This window comes from Meleagris gallopavo, chromosome 4 (genome assembly GCF_905368555.1).
Source record: "Meleagris gallopavo chromosome 4, MGAL_WU_HG_1.1, whole genome shotgun sequence".
Lineage (NCBI taxonomy): Eukaryota > Metazoa > Chordata > Aves > Galliformes > Phasianidae > Meleagris > Meleagris gallopavo.
In genome coordinates this window covers 38001381-38021260 of record NC_139407.1, presented here as the reverse complement: position 1 = coordinate 38021260, position 19880 = coordinate 38001381, and the positions used below count along the sequence as shown (strand labels likewise).

The 19880-nt window shown below is 41.6% G+C and overlaps 2 protein-coding genes across 3 annotated transcripts; both read right to left on the bottom strand.

Annotated features, from left to right (window-relative positions):
• Positions 1 to 184: 184 nt before the first annotated feature.
• CASP6 (caspase 6) lies at positions 185 to 10923 on the bottom strand. Of its 2 annotated transcripts, XM_085222903.1 has the most exons (8): positions 10737 to 10923; positions 8825 to 8866; positions 7525 to 7567; positions 5367 to 5513; positions 4845 to 4921; positions 4226 to 4401; positions 2293 to 2449; positions 185 to 1671 (listed from the first exon to the last, which is right to left on the bottom strand). In XM_085222903.1, the coding sequence occupies exons 1-8, from the start codon at positions 10765 to 10767 to the stop codon at positions 1433 to 1435; spliced, it is 912 nt and encodes a 303-aa protein (XP_085079029.1). In that variant the 5' UTR covers positions 10768 to 10923; the 3' UTR covers positions 185 to 1432. The 2 variants fall into 2 exon arrangements, with proteins under 2 accessions (XP_085079029.1, XP_085079030.1); XM_085222904.1 differs by lacking the exon at positions 10737 to 10923 and having other exon boundaries at positions 5367 to 5533; positions 8825 to 8839.
• Positions 10924 to 13852: 2929 nt separating this feature from the next.
• On the bottom strand, positions 13853 to 19805 carry PLA2G12A (phospholipase A2 group XIIA). The gene is made up of 4 exons (XM_085222907.1): positions 19586 to 19805; positions 18906 to 18982; positions 17836 to 18001; positions 13853 to 16544 (listed from the first exon to the last, which is right to left on the bottom strand). The coding sequence occupies exons 1-4, from the start codon at positions 19803 to 19805 to the stop codon at positions 16426 to 16428; spliced, it is 582 nt and encodes a 193-aa protein (XP_085079033.1). The 3' UTR covers positions 13853 to 16425.
• Positions 19806 to 19880: the final 75 nt, after the last annotated feature.

Here is a 19880-nt window from a genome sequence, read left to right as displayed (position 1 = left end):
CTGCATCAAGTATTATGGATTTTTTTTCCTGAAATTGTTCTTTCCTTTTCCCTAGCTCTGTATGCTCTGATTTTGTTGGTATAACGCCATTGGTGAAGGTTAGATTTTCATCAAAAGTAAGCTATTTGTAGTCAGTGTTTTTAATGGAAAAATAGCACATACATCAAACTCATTTACTGTAAAATTATTTGTTTTACTGTTGCATTTTATTGAAAGAACTTACAAAAACATTCGCAAATACATGATTTACTCAAAGCTTCAAAGTAGCCATATTGAGACTTAATATCCGTGACTCAGAACACAATATATGAAAGGATATAACTAAAGTAGAGCCAGTAAGTCAATTATTTTTTATCCAGAAAAGTGAATTAACTTTCCTTAGTGTGAGTTCTCCACTGTCCAGAAGAGTTAAGCATTACGTACCAATAATGTAAAAACTAATCTTTTAAAAAATTGCTTCTATTAAGTATTGCAGTTACTAATGCTACAGTAGTAGCAACCTGAAACATCCTATGATGACAAGTATACTATCAGTTCTGTATACAAAATGACAGTGTACAGCTGATCTCTGGAGCCAAGAGGAGGCAGTCTGGTCCAACACCAATACCTCCGAAGTACCAAGGTTTGCTTATGTTGTGTATTGCGGAGCTGCCTAAAGATATCAAGAAGAGTGGCAAGTGAACCTGAACCATATAAATCATTTGCTTTAGTGATGTGTAGCAGGTAAGCTTACCCCTGTCAAAGAGTGTGTATGTACCCAAAATCATGCTTTTCCAAAGCAAGATATTTGCTGCCTTATTTCACTACTGCTTTCTTTCCCTCTGAGGATGCAAAGCACCACAAGCTTTAACTGTGCCACAAATGAAAATTACGTGCCAGCAAAAGAAGCCCTTTATTTGCATTAGAACTACAACTGTACTCAAGGAATTAAGTACGTTTTTAGTGTTGAGAGAAAAAAAAAAAAAAACCCACCCTCAATAAATGCATAAAAATTAGATGGTGGACACTGTTGTACAGATATAAAAAGATGCCTTACAAGTATATTTCCTGTACACTGTACTCTTGGAGCAAGAGAAGCTAACCTATTACATTGTTTAAAAAGTTTTGGAAATAGTAAAAAATGTGCCATAACTAAACAGATAAATTGAGCAAAAATCTTTCTTTTTCCTTAGAAGTTAATTTCAATAAAATCTGAGCACCTCTTACTAATCTAGCACCAGTAAACTTTTTCCAAATTCCCTGAGATGAACAGAGCTGTAATATTAGCTTTAAATTTGCCTTAAGATTTTTGAAACTATTGCGTATACAAACTATAAGGTTTGATATCAGTGTTTTTGTAAATAATTTTATAGAGTATTAATCTCCTTATCTAAGATGGTAGCTTTCTCACTTCTGCGGTGAGCATTAAAGAATGTCATTATTAAGTAGCAACCTACTTAGATTTTGGGTGAAAATACAATTTTTTGGTCAACATTGAAGCAAAACAAGGAATCTGTTTTTTTCCTATAGCATTTATATCTCTGCACATATCCACTTTGCGATGAGAAACTTTTCGGTTAACGACAGTAAGAAGTTCTGTGAACTCCAAGGAAGAGCCGTGCTTCCTGAGAGCCTCACATAAATCTTGAATGTACCAGGAGCCATTCACAGTTTCACGGTGAGAAAAGTAACCTATTGTAGAACAGGAAAATAAAATTATACTCAGTTGTAAGTAGCCACTCCCACTGAAAAACATTCACGACAGTTAATCCTTGCTAGCTTCACCTAATGGAATTACTACTGAATGTAAATCTTACCACGTCAAGTTATGCAGTCTCACTGGGAATGGCAGAAGGAAATGGTTTTGATATCACTTACTCAGTCTAGCCAAGAGGAATACAGTTTAGGAACTGATAGTTTATTGTCCACAGAACTTTATCTGCAATTTGCATGGCAGCAGATGGGACTGAGGACAAGACAGATGATGGACTGGGAAGTACGGCCACATAGTATGGGGGAATAGATAAGCCTCTAGAATACCACACTCTAGGAGAAAAGAGGAATGCCTGCTGTTAGCACACAGCTCAGCAACAAAATTATAAAGGGAATGATTCTGTTTGGCAAATTAACTGCAATTTTAAGTATTTGTTTTTACTTTTTTCCTAACATAAGGGGCTCCTTCCCAGATGACACTTAATAGGGAGCAAAACAGATGACATGGAACTGTACTCATTATTTTGACTGCAAAATGAGGAAATGTTAACGCTTGTTATAGTGAAATATCAGACACACAGACATAAAATAGAATCCTACCTTGTGCCACAGAATAGCACATAATAAAGTCTGCACCAGCCGGCAGGGTATAGACACCAGCTGCATCCACTTCAGTCTGGTTAACAGTGGTTTCATCTTTGCTGTCTACTAAGTCCTGAACGAGAACTGGGTCATCATGTTTATCACCTCGACATGCCTGTTGGGGAGAGAAGGATGATTATGTTTTTACTTCTGTGAAGTTGATCTGTGTTACCATGATACTTTTAAACGGAGAGGACTCCTGTTACATTCTACATTAACCATAATTGTAGATTCATAAAGACCCATGTAGTTCTCTATCAATTAAAATATTGGTGATGAAATCCAATAAAAACTCAGGGTCAGCTAAAGCAGGTTGCTCAGGACTATGTCCAGTTGGCTTCTGTCTCCAAGGTTGTGTGACATCTTTCAGTGTTTGCTCACCTACACAGTAAAAAAGTGTCTTCTCGTGTTGAGATGTTCTACGTGTTTAATTTGTATCCATTATGCACATTGAAGAGATCCTGGCTTCCTCTTCATTCCCACTCCTCCTATCAGGTATTCATGTATATTGATAAGATCCCCCAAGCCTCCTCTTCTGTAGGTTGAACAACCCTAGTTTCTCATGGTATGAAAGATGCTCTGGTTCCCTAATCATTTTCACAGCCCTGCACTAGACTCATTCCAATAAGTCTGTATCTTGTATAGTGGAGAGCTCAGAACTGGACACAAGACTCTGAATGCAGTCTTACCAGCTGGAGAAAGAGAAAGGATCACCTCCCTAAACCTGACAATGCAGCAAGGAATAAATGCCCTGAAGCACAGCCATTGTAATATCCTGTGTTATATTATGTTGCTGAATTATTTATTTATTTATTTTAAGATAAGCCATTAAATAAGCCAAGGATTGTCTGTGTTGCAGAAAGTGTATGTGGAGAAAAAGAGAGTACGAGAACACTTAAAAAGTTACAAAGTAGGCAACAGGCATTACTTAAGAGCTATCACAAAATACAGAAATACGAAAATTTCCCTTCCTTTGCCATGATGAAGTTCTGTCCTTGCTGTTTACTCTATGATTTCCAAAGGTAAGTGTTACACTTATTGTTCTTTCTGCTGTAAAAGAACTCTGTTCCTGAACTGAACTGATGCAATTTCCTTCTTTGATAAATATCTCATTAATATTTCCAAGTATAACTTGTATTACAAAATCAAAATACTTAAATATTTTTTCCATCTTTGGCCTGATTAAAAAAAAAAAAAAGCTGAATAAATCCTAATGAAAAATTAATTAATAGCTTGCTGACATCTATAGCAACCTTGTGCCTAAGTCACTTCCGTTTGAAAAAACTTAGAATTACTATATAACTACTAAAATCACAGTCTACTAAAGGTCAAGTTCTTGTTTGAGTTTACTAATTGTAACATAAAGATGGGCCCTTAAAAATCTGGATTGACCCCACATCTGATTGCTTTGAACAAGAAGCTGGACCACAGATGATCTGGGATTCATTCCAGCTTGCATTATCCTTTGAAGCAAGGAGTGAAATCAGAAGTTATTGTATGAGTTTTGTTTGACTGCTTAGCACCATCAGTATTTTTGTGACAATAAAGCCTTAATGTGATACTTTATTTTTTCTAGAGATCCCAATTACAACAGATGGACTAGAGGTCTTTTCCAACCTTAACAATTCTATGATGAGTATTGATCATGGAAATAAATAAAAACAATAACAACAACAACAAAAACAAAAAAAAACATAATCTTCTTCCATTATCAAGTGAAGGAACTTGCCTGGTAGAAAACAGTGAATGCAAGAAAATTAGATAATTTTTTTCAGCCTAACCTGTGGATGAGAGGTATGAATGGGAGGAAGTGAAGCTGTGTGCACAACTTTCTCCAAAAACTAATGATACTTTCTTCTCTGCCATTAAGTGTACACTGACAACATCTTACCTGAATTATAAATATCTTCGGCTTTCCTACCAGACTCTGGCATTTATCTCCTCTGAACATGTTTGTGATCGTCTCAATTTTGATTTGGGCATCATATGCGTAGACATGATCATTCTCACCATGACTCAAGAACACACAAACAAAGCAGTCAGCATTGCTGTAGTCATCCAGAGAGGCTGAAATATCAAGTGCACTTTAGATAACTAAACAGTGATCTTCGCTCTCAAAAAAACATGGCACATTTGTATCATGTAATTTCATCTCAGATCAGTTATTTTTCGAGTGAACTATATTTTCAAATAGCATAAGACTGCAGAAATCTGAAGGCACAGTGATTAAGCATGGCTCAAGATAAGCCACTGAAAGTAAAAAAAAAAAAAATGTTACTAACTTCTCCCAGCTGAAAGCTAACTTCTTTCAGCAACTTCATTAGCTCTCAGCACAGACTTCCTTAAATTGCAATAAAAAAAATCTGAAGTTTAACCCTTAAACCCTTTGTATGTTGAACACTGTGCATGAAAATTAAAAATTTTAAATTAGCTGAGCATAGAGAACGGAAAACATAAGTCTAGAAATTCTGCTATCAGCAGTTAGACGTAACTAATATATGGTCTCCTACCTTCATAAACTTTCTGCAGCACATCTTCTGCTTTCAGATCGTCAAAAATTCGGACTTCAAATCCAAGGTCTGTCAAACTATTGTTAAAACACATACATATTAGTAAAAACATTTTCTCAAATTATATATATCGATTACTACCAACTCAATTGTTTTCACTATGAGATAGTTAATATTCATGTTTATGCATTGTTTATGAAAATAATTGAAAATGATTTTGGACTCGAACTGGTACCCAGTGCATATGTAGTATCTAATTCAAGTTACTTTGAAGACTTTGGCCTAGAAGAGGTCTGGACTTGCTGCACTCGTATGACTCACACCAGCAGCTTCTGTGACATACAGGAATGTCTCTTGAAGTTTTTTTAATTATGTCTTACTTTGTCAAGATTGCATAGATGCTTATGTTTGCAAAATATTTTCTTCTGTACTTAAACTTAAGATCTAGGTAGCTGCTTATTTGATCTCAATTTCTGAGGTTCAGGTTTTTTTAAGCTTTGGGGGAGAAACCAAGTTTCTTACCTGCGTTTCAGATTGTTTCTGTCTGCCAAAGTCCCACGTCTATCTGGCAGCCTTAAGTGCCAAAAAAAGTGCTCGTGATTGAAGATTAACGCAACTCCTCTTCTCTGATGGTTCATTTTGTATTGCTCTGCAGGGTCAAATGTTTGTCTGTTGCCAGAGATAGAAAACTTTCTTGATGAGTTAGTTAGTTGCTAATTGAATTCCTTTTCTGTATTCCTGCTAGCTGAGACTGTTGTAATGGACTAGAGACTTTGAGAATCCAATTTCAGAAGACTTTAAAATGTGTGATATTTTAGAAAGAACCTAAATCATTAAGTATTTTTTGAAAGCTTGGACATGTTAAACAGTTCAGTAAAACCATGTTTAGGCTGGGGACAAAGATCTGTCAGGTTTCTCTATATTTGTATTTTCTGTTTTCAGGAGGCTGTCACATTAATAACACACTGAGACAGGTAAAAGTGCACTTCAGATTTGGCTCCAATTCTCCATGTTACATGTTTAGCTAAATACTATTTTAGCAGAGTTGTATGGTGCATATGTATTTATTTGGAAATTTAACTGTGTGAGATTTGCTTCCACTTCTTCTAATTGAGCTGAGTGTTACATCATGAACAGCAGCCTATATACCGTATACTGGTTGATGAGATAGTATACATACTGTTTTGAGAAGTCAAGAAGTTTGTATTATTTACAGATCAAAATGAAAGCTATGATGGTACAACTGTTGACTGGTATCTAGCAATCAACCAACAGAGCCCTACAACCAAGGGACTATCAGCAAGATCACAAATGGCCAACCCAGCTTCTAAGTAGAGAAATTTTAAATATCAAGGCAACAAATGTGTAGAGCATTTGTATGTTTGGAGTAGCATTCTGTTTCTTTTATTGTGTTATAAGCAAACACAACATAGAGGTCTGCATTCACATGCTATGATCTGTACACTTGGACCCAAAGGGTCCTCTCCAGGCTTTGGCATGGCTGGCTGTATTTAGAGAGACAAATTGTGCTGCTTCAGTTGATAGAGGCATCGGTGCAGGGAACAGAGGCTAAAATACTTCTGATGATAGTTCCTCACAAAAGAAAAGGCCTGTGCTGTAGGTTTACAGAATGATAGTCCAGGTCATGCTGCCCTGGAACTGTCAGTAGGCAGAGCTGCTGTATTTGGCATGTTACTGTTTTGTTTTCTTTTTCTGCTGCAGAATGTTCAGTTTTGGTGCAATTCCTAGAAAAAGTTCAGAATACTCACTTGTAGAAGTTACTTAAAGATTACAGTTTACTCCAAAATTTTCATTTCACTACAAAGCAACCAAAATGTTTCATTAAATATTTCTGCTTCTCCACTTTACTATGAGCAGCTCCTTAAAACATCTGTTCATAATGCCTGAAGAATTCAAACAAGGAGCAGGAATTCTGGACAGCTGATCCTCAACTGGGGATTTCTGAAGTGCAAGATGGAAAACTGTCAGAAAAATAAGTAGGATGCTTTCTAACACTCTCCCCAATTGGAGCACTTAACATGATAAAATGCAAAAATTCTCAACTTTAGCTCTGTAATTATGAATGATATTTCACCTGTGCCAGTGCCAGAACTTGTTCAGATTCTGGTAATTTTTGTTCCTTTGGATTTAACAAGATATACGGCTTATGGACTGTTATGTCCTTGGATCCATGAAAGGACCATTAAAGCATGATTCCCTACATAATTCTTGCTCTGCTCAGCTGTATTCACTGAGTGAGCAAGGCAAAGGAAGCTACCAGACAGGTAGTTTACCTTTTTCAGGGCTACACAATGTTGCATGGTGGAGCAGGAAAACTTAATGAAATCACTACCTCGTGATCTCTACACTCTCTCTATAGAGGACTATATTCTTGTGTTACACACTATTGTTTTGCCCAACTGTCCATAGATTGTGATGGTATTTTTGTCACTCTCTCTGCACATTGCATACCATAACATGGATGCACTCCTAAGAATCCCTTCTGCATGCCTTCATCATAAGAAGGATAGTTCTACACTTGATGTTGCTAAAACTAAAAACATGTTGTGTAAATGGGTGAGGTTGAGTGAGTAATCCAGCTGCATTCCTAACGAAAAACCAGGAAAACTTCAGCTGCCCGCAGTAGGCCATCTCTCCATTGTTGCCATCAGAACCGTACCTTATATCAAATGCATCCACTTCTGTGATGTTCTGATTTCCATCTGTTAGAGAGAAAAAAATGATTTAGACACCAAATCTTTAAAGGGAAAAGTTTGAACTTGTGCATCCAACTGTAAAGTTTAGCTATTAGTGTGAAAGATGAACCAAAAGCTCATTCACACATCAGCTAAGTAGGCATGCGGTTTAACAGCTTCATTAGCATTTGTACCCCAAACATTTGGAGGCTGTTCTTCAAATTTTGACTCTAACTATGAATTTCAGGTGGTCAAGATGTGCACATTTTTTATTTAGCTAGCTATCTGTAGCTACTTAAATACATAAATCATGATCTTGGAATACATAAGGAGTTAGAAGTTTATATTTAAACAGTCTTTTTGGCTCAATAATTAGGAGTTTACATTATCTAAAAATATACTTTTTTTTAAACTTCAGTAGCGTTGCTAATGCAAAACTGAGCAATCTCTGAGGTTGGGTGCAGCTTATGAATCACAGAATCATAGAATCACCAAGGTTGGAAAAGATCTCCAAGATCATCCAATCCAACTGTCCACCTACTACCAATATTCCGCTACTAAACTATGTCCCTTAGTACCACATCTAAATGTTTCTTGAACACCTCCAGGGACAGTGACTCAACCACCCCCTTGGCAACCTGTTCCAGCATGACTGCTCTTTTGGAGAAGAAAGTTTTCCTAATATCCAACCCGAACCTCCTCTGATGCAACTTGAGGCCATTCCCTCTCATCCTATCACTAGTTATGCAGGAGAAGAGGCTGACCCCTGCCTTACCACAACCTCTTTTCAGGTTTAGAGAGTGATATGGTCTCCCCTGAGCTTCCTCTTCTCCAGACTGAGCAATCCCAGTTCCCTCAGCCACTCCCCAAAAGACTGGCTCTCTCACAGCTTCACTGCTCTTCTCCAGACACACTCCATGGCCTCAATGTCTTTCTTGTAATGAGGAGCCCAAAACTGAACACAGCACTCAAGGTGCAGCCTCAGCAGGGTGCAGAAGGTAGTATAACTATATGTTAGTAACAACAATTGAAAATATGCAAGATTTATACCTTTTCTTCTGCTAAATTAAGTATCACCAGTAACAGAATGCGCATGAAGGTAACATTATAGAAACAACTGGGAATCTGCATATCTTGGGAGGGTGCAAAACTGAAGGCTTGGCAGATGGTCAGGCCAAAATACTTAAATCCTTAAATATCTCAGTGGGCTCTTCTTATCATAGTTCCTATTACTATCACTAAAGACTAACAACCATATTATGAAAACTATATGCTGTATTGTACCTGTGGTGGTTGGTGTAGGTTTGCTGTCCAACTGGACACGGCCTGCAATCAAAACAAAAGACATGGTCACATATACATATATTTTAAAAATTATTTTGTATACATGATTTTCCTAGTTTTTGTCCCTGTTTTTCACATCTGACTAAAGCCTTTAGCAAAATGAATTAACATGTAGGTGTTGACTGAGATGTTCATAAAGACACTAGAGTAAGCGTGGAGCTCTAGAGCTGACTTTACAAGCCCTTATGTTGAACTTCATAGCAAGGGAGACTGAGAGACAGCTTAAAGGAAGTCATACCCTTTTAAGTGTTGCTGTTTACACACAAACTTCACATCTGTAAATATTGATCATGCTTTCAAGCGTTGTGTCCTGCAAATATCACTTGTGACCTGATGGATAAAATGCTATTTCAGTTTGCTTGAAATAACATGCAGGTCAGACTAATGACAGAAGTGTTAAAAATGAGTGCAGACAGCAACACTTGTGTCTGTGATTTTGTTTATAAAATGAGCCAGAGATCTGTATGTTTAAATTTACACTTTTTTTGCTTGTGTACCTGAGATCTGTCTGATACTTTTGCCTCAACTTAAAAGAGAGTGGGAGGAAGGAAACTCTTCCAAAACCCTCAACAGACTTTTAAAAGGTTAAAGTCAGACTTTTGTACAGAACACGCTGTCATGTAGATACAAAGACTATGGAATGCCTGAGTCAAAGGAGACCTGGGAAAGATGTTTTAATTCTTCTTTTAAATCTGTTTAGCAAGTTTTCAGCCTTGAGCTTTTCACTGCCACACAGTAGCTTCATTCAGGTAAACAAACAAAAAAAGTGGTGTATGAAAAACTGTCTGCTTGTTTTACACAGGCTAAGAACTGACTGCTCTCAAAGGGATTACTTGTCTTATATCTTGTGAAGATGGATTGTTTTAAAGGAATTAAAACTCAGGTATGCACTGAGCTACACAGTGAGATCTGGCTACATGTTCTTTGGATGCATTTTAATCTTGTAACATTTCAAATAGGCCAAAGGACATGATATTTAGAAAATACCAACAGCACAAAAAATGCATGTGTATGCCTAACAGCATCCTGGGGAACCAAAAACATACAACTACCACCAAGGAACGTGGTACGTTTTACCAAAGCCAGACTTGCTTGAAAAAGAGAATGCCAGGGGTTACAAATTGAAAACATTCAATATCAGATGATATGAGTGCCTCTTTGAGTGCTTGGACACCGGGGGATGCTCTCAACGAAGGGGAAACACAGAAGAAAACGTTGGACCGTTCAGCCTGAGGGGCCCGAGCCCACGCGTGCTGCAGCTGCTTGGCCCGCACGTGGCTTCTACCATGTCAAGCATTCTAGTTTCACCTCAGTTAAATTACAGGTGTCAACATTTGCACCTTAGCAGTCCAGATTTCAGAAGTCTTTCAGTATATGGCTCATCTCCTCTGAAAGTGAACACTGACTTAGAAACTGATTTCGTTTGCGCTTGCAGTAGTTACATTTTGAACTACCTGGTGCTTTGGCGGCAGGTTCTGAGTCATCTATCAACTTTACGGTAAGAACACCGATCGCAGCGGTACAGGCGCCTCTCAGCGGCAGCGTTTCAGCCCTGACTCTTGCTTTCCCTCCCGCCTCCGCACTGATAGCGCGCTTATCTCCAGCAATAACCCGGACTTCTCGTACTTTCGTTCCGGGTCCCCTTGCAAATCGGTGTTTCCGTCTCGTCCCCCACCCCCCCCACCCCTTTGTTTCGTAGACGGAAAAGGCCGATCTCCCCCCCCCCACAGCGCAACAGCGGCCCCGCGGCTCCGCTCCCCGGGACCGGCCCGGGGCTCCGTCTCGCCGCTGCCCTCAGCCCGCAGGGCCCCGTGGGGCAGGGAGCGTGCCGGCCGCTAACCCGCCCGCCTACCTGCCGCCCGCCGCCGCTCTGCGCCCGACATGTCGAAACCCGGCTCCGCGCCCGCCAGCCCGGCCCGCCTCCTCCGCGCTGCCTCCGGAGGAAACGGGGCGGGAGCAGCGAAGGCCGCGGGCCGTCCCCCGGCGCCCCGAGGGCGCTCAGAGAATCGCTTTCGCTTGGCCCAGCGCCGGAATGGCAGCGCCTTGCGACCGGTGAGGCGCTGCGGTGCTGCTGAGGCGAGGCTCAGGGCTCTGCCAGGCGGCACAGCCATGCACGGTTTCCCCTGCTGTAAGGCTTCTGTTACCCACATTCGCGTGAATGAAACCCTGACAGAGTTGAAAGCTCGCAGATTTGCAACCTCGGTCTGCAAAGTACTCTTTGGTGAGCCTGTGACCAGAGCTCAGGTGCTGGGGAGAGCACCCAGAGAATGGCCCTGTATGTGGGCAGGCTCTGCCTTTTCATGGTCAACCGAAGAGCTCCCAGAGGATTGGAGGCTTGCCAATGTGACTCCCAGCTACAGGAAGGGTCCTTAGGAGATCTGAGGGACTACTAGCCTGCCAGCTTGACTTCGGTGCCAGGAAAGGTTATGGAGCAGATCATCTTGACGAGATCATGCAGCATGTGCAAGACAACAGGGGGATGAGGCCTGACCAGCATGGGTTCACAAAATGCAGGTACTGCTTGATCAACCTGTTCTCCTATGATCGAGTGACCTGCCTGGTGGATGAGGGAAAGACTGTTGACTTAGTCTACTCAGATTTTAGCAAAGCCTTTGGCACTCTCCAACAGTATTCTCCTGGAGAAGATGGCAGCCTGTGGCTTGGACAGGTATTCTTTTTGCTTTGGGTAAAGAACTGAGTGGAGGGCACAGCCCACAGAGTGGTGGTGAATGGAGTTGAATCCAGCTGGCAACCTGTCATGAGTGTTGCTCCCAGGGGTTGATATTGGAGCTCATCCTGTTCAGTATCTTTACTGATGACCTGAAAAGGGATTGAGTGTACCCATAGTAAGTTTGCAGATGACACCAAGCTGGGAGTGTCAGTCTGCCTGGGGGTAAGAAGGCTCTACAGAGTCTGGATAGCTGGGCTGAGGTAAGTGGGATGAAGACCAAGTGTCAGGTCAGTGTCACTTTGGTTGCAACAGCCCCAGGCAATGCTGCAGGCTTGGGGCAGAGTGGCTGGAAGGCTGTGGAAGAAATGAACCTGAGGATGTTGATCAACACTCAACTCAGCATGAGCCAGCAGTGTGCCTAGGTGGCCAAGAAGGCCAATGGCATCATGGCTTGTATCAGAAATAGCATTGCCAGCAGAAGCAGGAAGGTGATTATCTCTCTATACTAGCACTGGTGAGGCTGTACCTTGACTACTGTGTTCAGTTTTGGACCCCTCAATACAAGACACCAAGATTGTGGAGTGTATCCAGAAAAGGGCAGTGAAGCTGGGTCTGAAGCATAGACCTTATGGGAAGCAGCTAAAGGAACTGGGATTGTTCAGTCTGGAGGAGGCTCAGGGGAGACTTTATTACTCTCTACAACTACCTGAAAAGAGTTTGTGGTGACATGAGCGTTAGCTTCTTCTCCTGCGTAACTAGGAATGGGGTGAGAGGGAACGTCCTCAAGTTTTGCCAGGCAAGATTCAGGTTGAATGTTGTCATGGTTAAGAAGAATTTCTTCCCTGAAAAAGTGGTTAGGTGGTGGAATGGGCTGCCCAGGGAGGTGGTTGAGTCACTGTCACTGGAGGTGTTCATGAACTGTGTAGATGTACTGAGGGACATGGCTTAGTGGGGAAGTATTGGTGGTTGGTGGATGGTTGGACTGGATGATCTCGGAGGTCTTTTCCAACCTTGAGGATTCTATGATTCTGTAATCATGTATAAACGGAAGCCAGTGCCCAAACCCATCCTTCTGTACCTAAGCTCTGCAGGTTTGTAATGAGGATGGGTCTGAACCATGTATCTGGCCCATTGCTTGGTGGGCTCAGGGGCATACTGACGTGTGAGGCAGCTCTCAGAGAGCAGCACTGCTATAGGCACAAGAGGAGGTGGCTCTGGACGGGGATTTTAGGTATTTTATCCAGTCTGACTTGTTTTACATGTTTGTTGTACAAATAAGGAATTTTGGACATGGTGGCTTCCTTGTGGGTGAGGGATCGATGGGTATTTCTCACTGCCTTCACTTGTTTTTCCCATGTTTGGACTTGCTATCCTCAACCCACTAGCAGCCCGTGAGATCAAGATAAAATTGTTTAAATTCATTTTGTTTATTCAGAAAAAAAACAGGATACAACTACCAGACTTCAGCACCTTTCTTATGCTGTAAAGCAGTTAGATTCTTACTAGCCAGATTTATTTATTTATTTATTTATTGCAAACCGCAAATTTCAGTTCTCTCAGCTGCTATTGGAGCTGCCCCTTACACCTTTTGGCTGCAGTAATTCTGTATGAAGGAGCAACTGCAGAGTCCAGCCTGGGGCTCTGTAGCAGCAAATCTGTAATGTAGCCCTAAGCAGGTAGCTTAGGTCTCAATGTGTTAAACAACACTGCTAATCCAGAGTGCAATATCCATGATTCGTTTTAGGATCGTAGTTTAGGATTTAGCATTGTAAGATGTGTTTGGTATAATTTGCAGGGAACTATAAGCAAGAACTCCTGCTACAGGCAAAACTTAGGCAAAGGCTCTCTGGAAGAAGATAAATGCTTCCACAACTATCAAAGTGTCATTTGTGTTATTTAGCAGCGTTAAGGCTCTTTTTAGTGTTAAAAATTGTTTGAGGGAAACTATGAAATGCTTTCACAGTGCATTTACAGGTAAATACATTAAGGAACAAAATGCAGTGGCTTCCAACAGTGAAAATTTTTCTTCTGTGTCCATTTAAGAATATAATTGAAGTTCACTTTTACTTGAATTACCTAACTGAATTATGACATTGTGTTGGACTCACTGCATCAATGTTTTAATTTTAAACAATCAGGGTACTACAGAGTCACTTCAATTCTGTGACAAAATCTCCCTGTATTTAAAGGCACCACAAGTTGTTCAGACATGGTTTTGTAAAACTTGGCAGCAGCGTCTCTTGCCGTGTTATTTAATACCCACAAATAGGAAAATAAAACCAGAAAGCATGGCCAAGGAACTTTGGCAGGAATTTTATTGTATGAGACACTTACATTGTGTCACGTACTGTAAGCTTCAGTGAAAAACAAAAATACCACAAAAAAATAGTAAAGCAAAAACATAAAAAAATACTTCCAGAAGAGAAATGGCATTGCAATCTGTGAGTTAAGTGAACTTTAAACTTTCTGCATAGTTTATTTTCCCTGTTCATGGATGCAGTACTTTGATTTTCAGTCATATTCTGTGGATTTCTAAGGCAAATCAGGACAGCAGGACAGGACTCAATGCAAAAGTTAACTGAGGTCTGACAACTGGAGATTAGCAACAGAAGATCAGTACAGAGGGCAAACCCCAAATAATTCAGACATCAGATGATTTCAGCTAGAGTAGTCATGGAAGAGATGACAGAAATAAAAGCTCAAATTTCTGTCAGCATGAAAGAGGGCATTTTAAATAAAAAGGTTTGTTGGGCATGCTGACCCTGTATGTGGAATCTCCTTCTAGTTTTCAATCAGAATGTACTAAATGAAAGCAAAGATAGATACAGTTACTAAGTTGTGCCATGAGACAAATATAAATCAACCTCTTTGAACAATATATCCTTTCTACACATATAATACACAATGCATTGTTTAATTTGAAAAATAAAGACTTGAATCCTTTCTAAACTTATGTAACATTACAACCACATTCCAGCATTCTGTCAAATCAAAAGTATATCCTTAGGTCACTTTAGGAGTCAATCCTTAAAAGTCTCAACATACTTATCTGAAGAGTGCTGAGGAAGTTCATTACTGGATCAGGTAGAAATACATAGTGCAGATATATACCTTGCTTAGGGCTTTTTTCTTTGTTTTAAAACAAACCCACAGGACAGAGTACATCAGAGAGATCTGAAGGTATCTATTCAAAGTGAAGGGCTATTCAAGGTGCCATTTTAACTCTGCAGAACTCTTTTACCTGTTGTTATCTATCAGATACATCATCTGCTTGGAAACCTAACACTTGGCCTATACTAGAAATAATCTGAGATTCAACTCTTCTGCACCTCTGATTACCCCACTATGCAGTTTCCTTTTTTTTTTTAATTGAAAATAGCGTTTGTGTTTTACAGTAGCATACCCTAAATGTACATACACTAGAAGAGTCTAATTTCAGTTTCCAACTTGTAGTGTACAGAAGATAAGGAAGACTTAACACTTTTTTTCTATTTTTTAAACATGAGGAAGAATAGCGTAGTGACTTTCAAACCAATACATTCATGTCAGTGTTTAATATAAGTCATTAAGGTTGGAAAAGACATCCAAGATCATCTAGTCCAACCACCAACCCACCACCACCTTGCCTACTAACCCATGTCCCTCAGTGCCACATCTACACATTTCCTGAAAACCTCCAGACCCCCTCCTGCCACCGCAAGGACAGTACTCATGTGATGGTGTGCTCCCCCCACCCCTTCTTTCTTTCTCTCAACTTCCTCCTTTAGCCTGGCCTTGTACATAAGGCCTTGCATAGGAAGACAATGAAGAACAGTACTGGTAACACTCTCTAACACAGCTTAACAACCACAAATCTGGGAGGCTGAAAGAATGGATAGAAGGCACCTGGTTCAACAGCTGAGTGCCAACTGAGCATGCACCTAAAAACAGAGTATGACTCTGAGTCATTCATCTTACCCCATAACTGGTGAGCAGCACAAAAGCTTTTCAAGCTCTCCTGTGTGGCACTGGACTGCAGGGACAAGATCTCCCCTCAAGCAGGGGCACCTCTCAACTCTGAGGCATGGTGCACTCGAGGCAATGACGCTGCTAATGTATGACATCCTGTCTTGGTGCTGGTCACTTGCTTCCTTGCATTCCTCCTTTTTCTACAGGAAGATGCTGGAGCCTCCCAGAGTGGCCAGAACTGAAGATGGCCTCATATACACCAGGCAGCTAGGCAGCCCCAGAGCCAGTCCCGGCATCAGTGCTGGCTGCCTCAACTCTCACCACAGGCCTGGAGCCCAGCGCTACCACAGCAGCCAGAACCCCCCTTGTAAATCCCACCTCCAGCAATAAGATGTGCCACCTCCTCAATGCCATCTTCCTCTTCAGGGAGCTCAGGAGCACGGCCCCAGTCAGAAACTGGGTGATGAGTAAGATTAAGGCAGAGTTTGAGAAGCTGCTCCAGACCAAGTTGACAGGGAAGGTTCTGGAGGAGCTCAGCTTCAGGGATATCTATCTGGGCAATATCCTGCCCATCTTCAAAGCCATCAGACTCATCTGCCCGGAGGTCGGCAAAGAGGAGAGCTGCCCCAAAGAGCTGAGCTTCGAGTAGATCTGGAATACAGTGGTGACTTCCATATGGCTGTTGACTTTGTCTTTGAGTCTTTGGTAAGTCAGCCTACCTCTTCATCGAGATCTGGGTGATGGGGCTGAAGCTGGTCTTCATGCACCTACTCTTCATGCATTGGTCCTTCTCTTTTATGGATGACTTCGTGATAGTCTCTTTTTTTAAAAAAGAGCATTTGTGTCAGGCCTGAGAAGTGTAAAACATTTGCTTCATTCCAGTTGTTTTACTTCATTCCAAACTGCAGGACATCCACGCCTTTCAGAGATCTGTCTTATCCTCATAGCGACACATACATGAAGCTCTCTGGCTGTCAAGGTACGGCTTACATCCTAAGTGTATAACTGCATCAAACAACAGCTGAACAATTGATTCACAAGCTGCAAGCAAAGAGGCATTCAGTTAGAAGTATTCTTTAGATAGAATACAAAACTAATAGGCATGACTGCAAACTGAGAAGGATTTTAAAAAGCAATCTTTTCTGAGCATAGCAAACAGACTGTCAAAAGAAAGAGTGAACTGATATAGAATCAGCTAAATTGTGATTAAAGATTTTTCACATACCAATCAGAACACTCAAGATGACTCACTGGCTATGGAATGTTATCAGTGTTAAAAACATCACTCAGTCTTGGAAAGATGAAAGAACTGTTCCATCTTTTACTTTCCCAATTTATCATAGAACCATAGAATGGCCTGGGTTGAAAAGGACCACAATGATCATTGAATTTCAACCCCCCTGCTATGTGCAGGGTCACCAGCCACCAGACCAGGCTGTCCAGAGCCACATCCAGCCTGGCCTTGAATGCCTCCAGGGATGGGGCATCCACAACCTCCTTGGGCAGCCTGTTCTAGTGTGTCACCACCCTATGTGTGAAAAACTTCCTCCTAATATCTAACCTAAACCTCCACCTTGTCTAATCACTATCCACCCTCATAAACAGCCATATTTATCCAAAGGTTGCTACCTTTAATAGGAGCTCAACAGAAATGAGTAAATATTCACCAGTTCTGACAAAGCAGAAATATGATGACCTCTTTGCAGTTACATGAATTTGAGAAGTTCAAACACAGGCTTATTCTAAAAACTGATTGTTTTCAGTGGGACTCTTTACTGAAAAAGAACTATTGTCTAAATTAAGTGTGGTTATGTCATGTATTGATCAGATGTGAGCCAACAGAAGGAATCCAATCACAAGATTATAGCCTGTTCGGGAAAAACCTAAAATGTATGCACTAAGGGATAGTATTAAGGGATAATATTCTACTATAATAATATATTATTTTAATACCTTATTTCATAAAAGGAAACAATTCAGTATTTTCCTACTGTTTATATGTAGTAGAGCTCCAGAAATCAGTCAGCAGAACAGTGAACATTCAGCTACACTACAGCAAATGCAACAATTATAGTGTGTTTTGATAATCCTAGACGGGGAAGCCTTATTTTTTCAGCTCAAGGTTAGTTTTAACTCTGATCATTTCCCTATGCTGTGTAATTGCTCAGCTGCATCTTGGATGCATACAGAAGGACAGAACAAAGCATCTTTCAGCAACAGCATCAGTTTATGGAAATGTAGCATTACTGTGCAGCAAAAGGATTCTTTACCAGACAACCTTAGTAAAACTTGGGGGCAAAAAAAAAAAAAAAAAGGCATTTATCAGACTTACCCTGTACGTTCTCTGATATCCCAAGTGTTTTCTGCACATCTCTGCAAATTTTGGAGAGGCAGGACTGAAATTGCTCATCACAGTCATTTTTTTTATTGCCACAAGTATCATAACATCTATCATGGTGATTGCAGCACTTTGTCATCAAAGGGATACCAATGTCAAACTGTGGGGAAAATCCCATATGCACCATGAGTAATGTATAAGAGAAAAGAAAGAGCCTATGAACATGATACAGTATAAAAGTTAGAAAACAAAAACTAATGTAATCAGCAGCTGTCATTCACTTATCTCTATCCTTTGCTGTTCACTAAGCTGTGCTGCTTTGACCCCAGCTAGCAGCCAAACACCCACATAGTTGCCTGCTTAACCCCTGCCCCTCACAGGTCAGGGTAGACAACAGGCAGGTCAAAAACAAGAAAATGTGTAGTTCTAGACAGAAGTTTAATAAGTGAGCGGAAAAGGGAAAAGCCACTCAAAATAAGCCATGCAAAAGCAATCACTCACCAACCCCTCATGCCCAGCCTATCCCTTAGAAACCAACCTCCTCCCTTTCTCCCCCTTCTCTATCCACAGCAGTTCTATTGCCAAGTGCGATGTTACACGATAGGGAACATCCCTCTGGCTTCTGAGTCTCTCTCAACTGCATCCCCTCCCAGCTCCTTGCCCAGCCCCAGCTTACTCCCTGGGCACAATGATGAAACGAGCAAGTCTTAGTGCTGTGCAAGCACTGTTCAGCATCACTGATGTGTTACCAACACTGGTTTAGCCCCAAATCACAAGCATGGTGTGGGCTGCTAGGAATACAGTTAACTCCATCCCAGTCAGACCCAGTACAGCAGCTAGTCGCTATTGATGTTGATGATGAAAATGTTTATGCTATGTTTACTTATAGTACTAACATTTTCCATGTGTTATTGCCAAAGCATATGCCCGAGCTAATAAAAGCAGGGACATAGCACACAGGTGCTGTGTCATCCTTAGAAAGTGGGAGGAAAAACACCACCCAGCTCAAGGAAAGTCAGCATATGAAAAAGCACACACACACACAAACCCCCAAATGGACTTACATGAACTCCAAATAGAGGCGATCCACAACCGCTTGGCGGTGAAGGCTTATATCCATAGCGAGGAAAGGGCTTTGATCCTGAAAAAGATAATTTCTAGTGCTTCAAAAAGCTTTTTTTCCAGATTTTCAGCACTGTCAAAATTCAGCACAGGCATTCTGATGGGCCTGAGAGAGCACCGGCTGCACATCTGACATAGGCACCTGAATGTCAGCAACTCTTACCAAATTAAAAGAACTAAGCACTTCATAAATAATAATAATAATAATAATAAATAAATAAATAAAACAAGGAGAAGGCACCTGAGCAAATATTCACTTCAGATTTCAAGTTAAGAAAAACCTCGAGTGACGGAAACTAATGCATCACACATAGGATTACATTAAAAAAAAACCCAGAGGTGCTTTGAAAAATTAATGAACTTACTGTAAGGTACTTTATATGCAATCAAGAACACTACTCTGATGTTTTCAGCTTAACCTTTGCAACCCTCTGGCAGGAGGCACGGCGCTGCTCGGGCTCAGCCTGCCGGCCCGCCGGCTGCCGGCTCCCCGCACACGCCGCTGGAGGCGGGTAAGGCCGCCGCTCCTGGAGCGAGGCAGGGCGGCACGGCGAAGCCCGCTCCTGGAGCTACAGACGGCTGCCAGAGGGGTTCCTCCCTCCCACCCTCCCGCTCGTCTCACCGTCGCTGCATTTGTACTGGCAGAGGCCGTCCTCGCCGCCCAGAAGGTCGAGCGCCGCGTTGAGGTACACGTCGATCTTGTGCACGCCGTTCCGGATGGTTTTCAGCGTCATCCTCCAGTCCGGGGTCTGCGGCGCCTCCTGGCTCCGGGCCGCCGGCGGCCGCGGGCCTACCCAGGCACCCGCCATCAGCAGCGGCAGCAACAGCAGGGCGCGGGCCATACCCGCCGAGCGGCACCCCGCCCCGCCGGGCGCTCGCTAAGCCACCGCCGCGCGGCCGCAGCGCTCCGCGCGTAC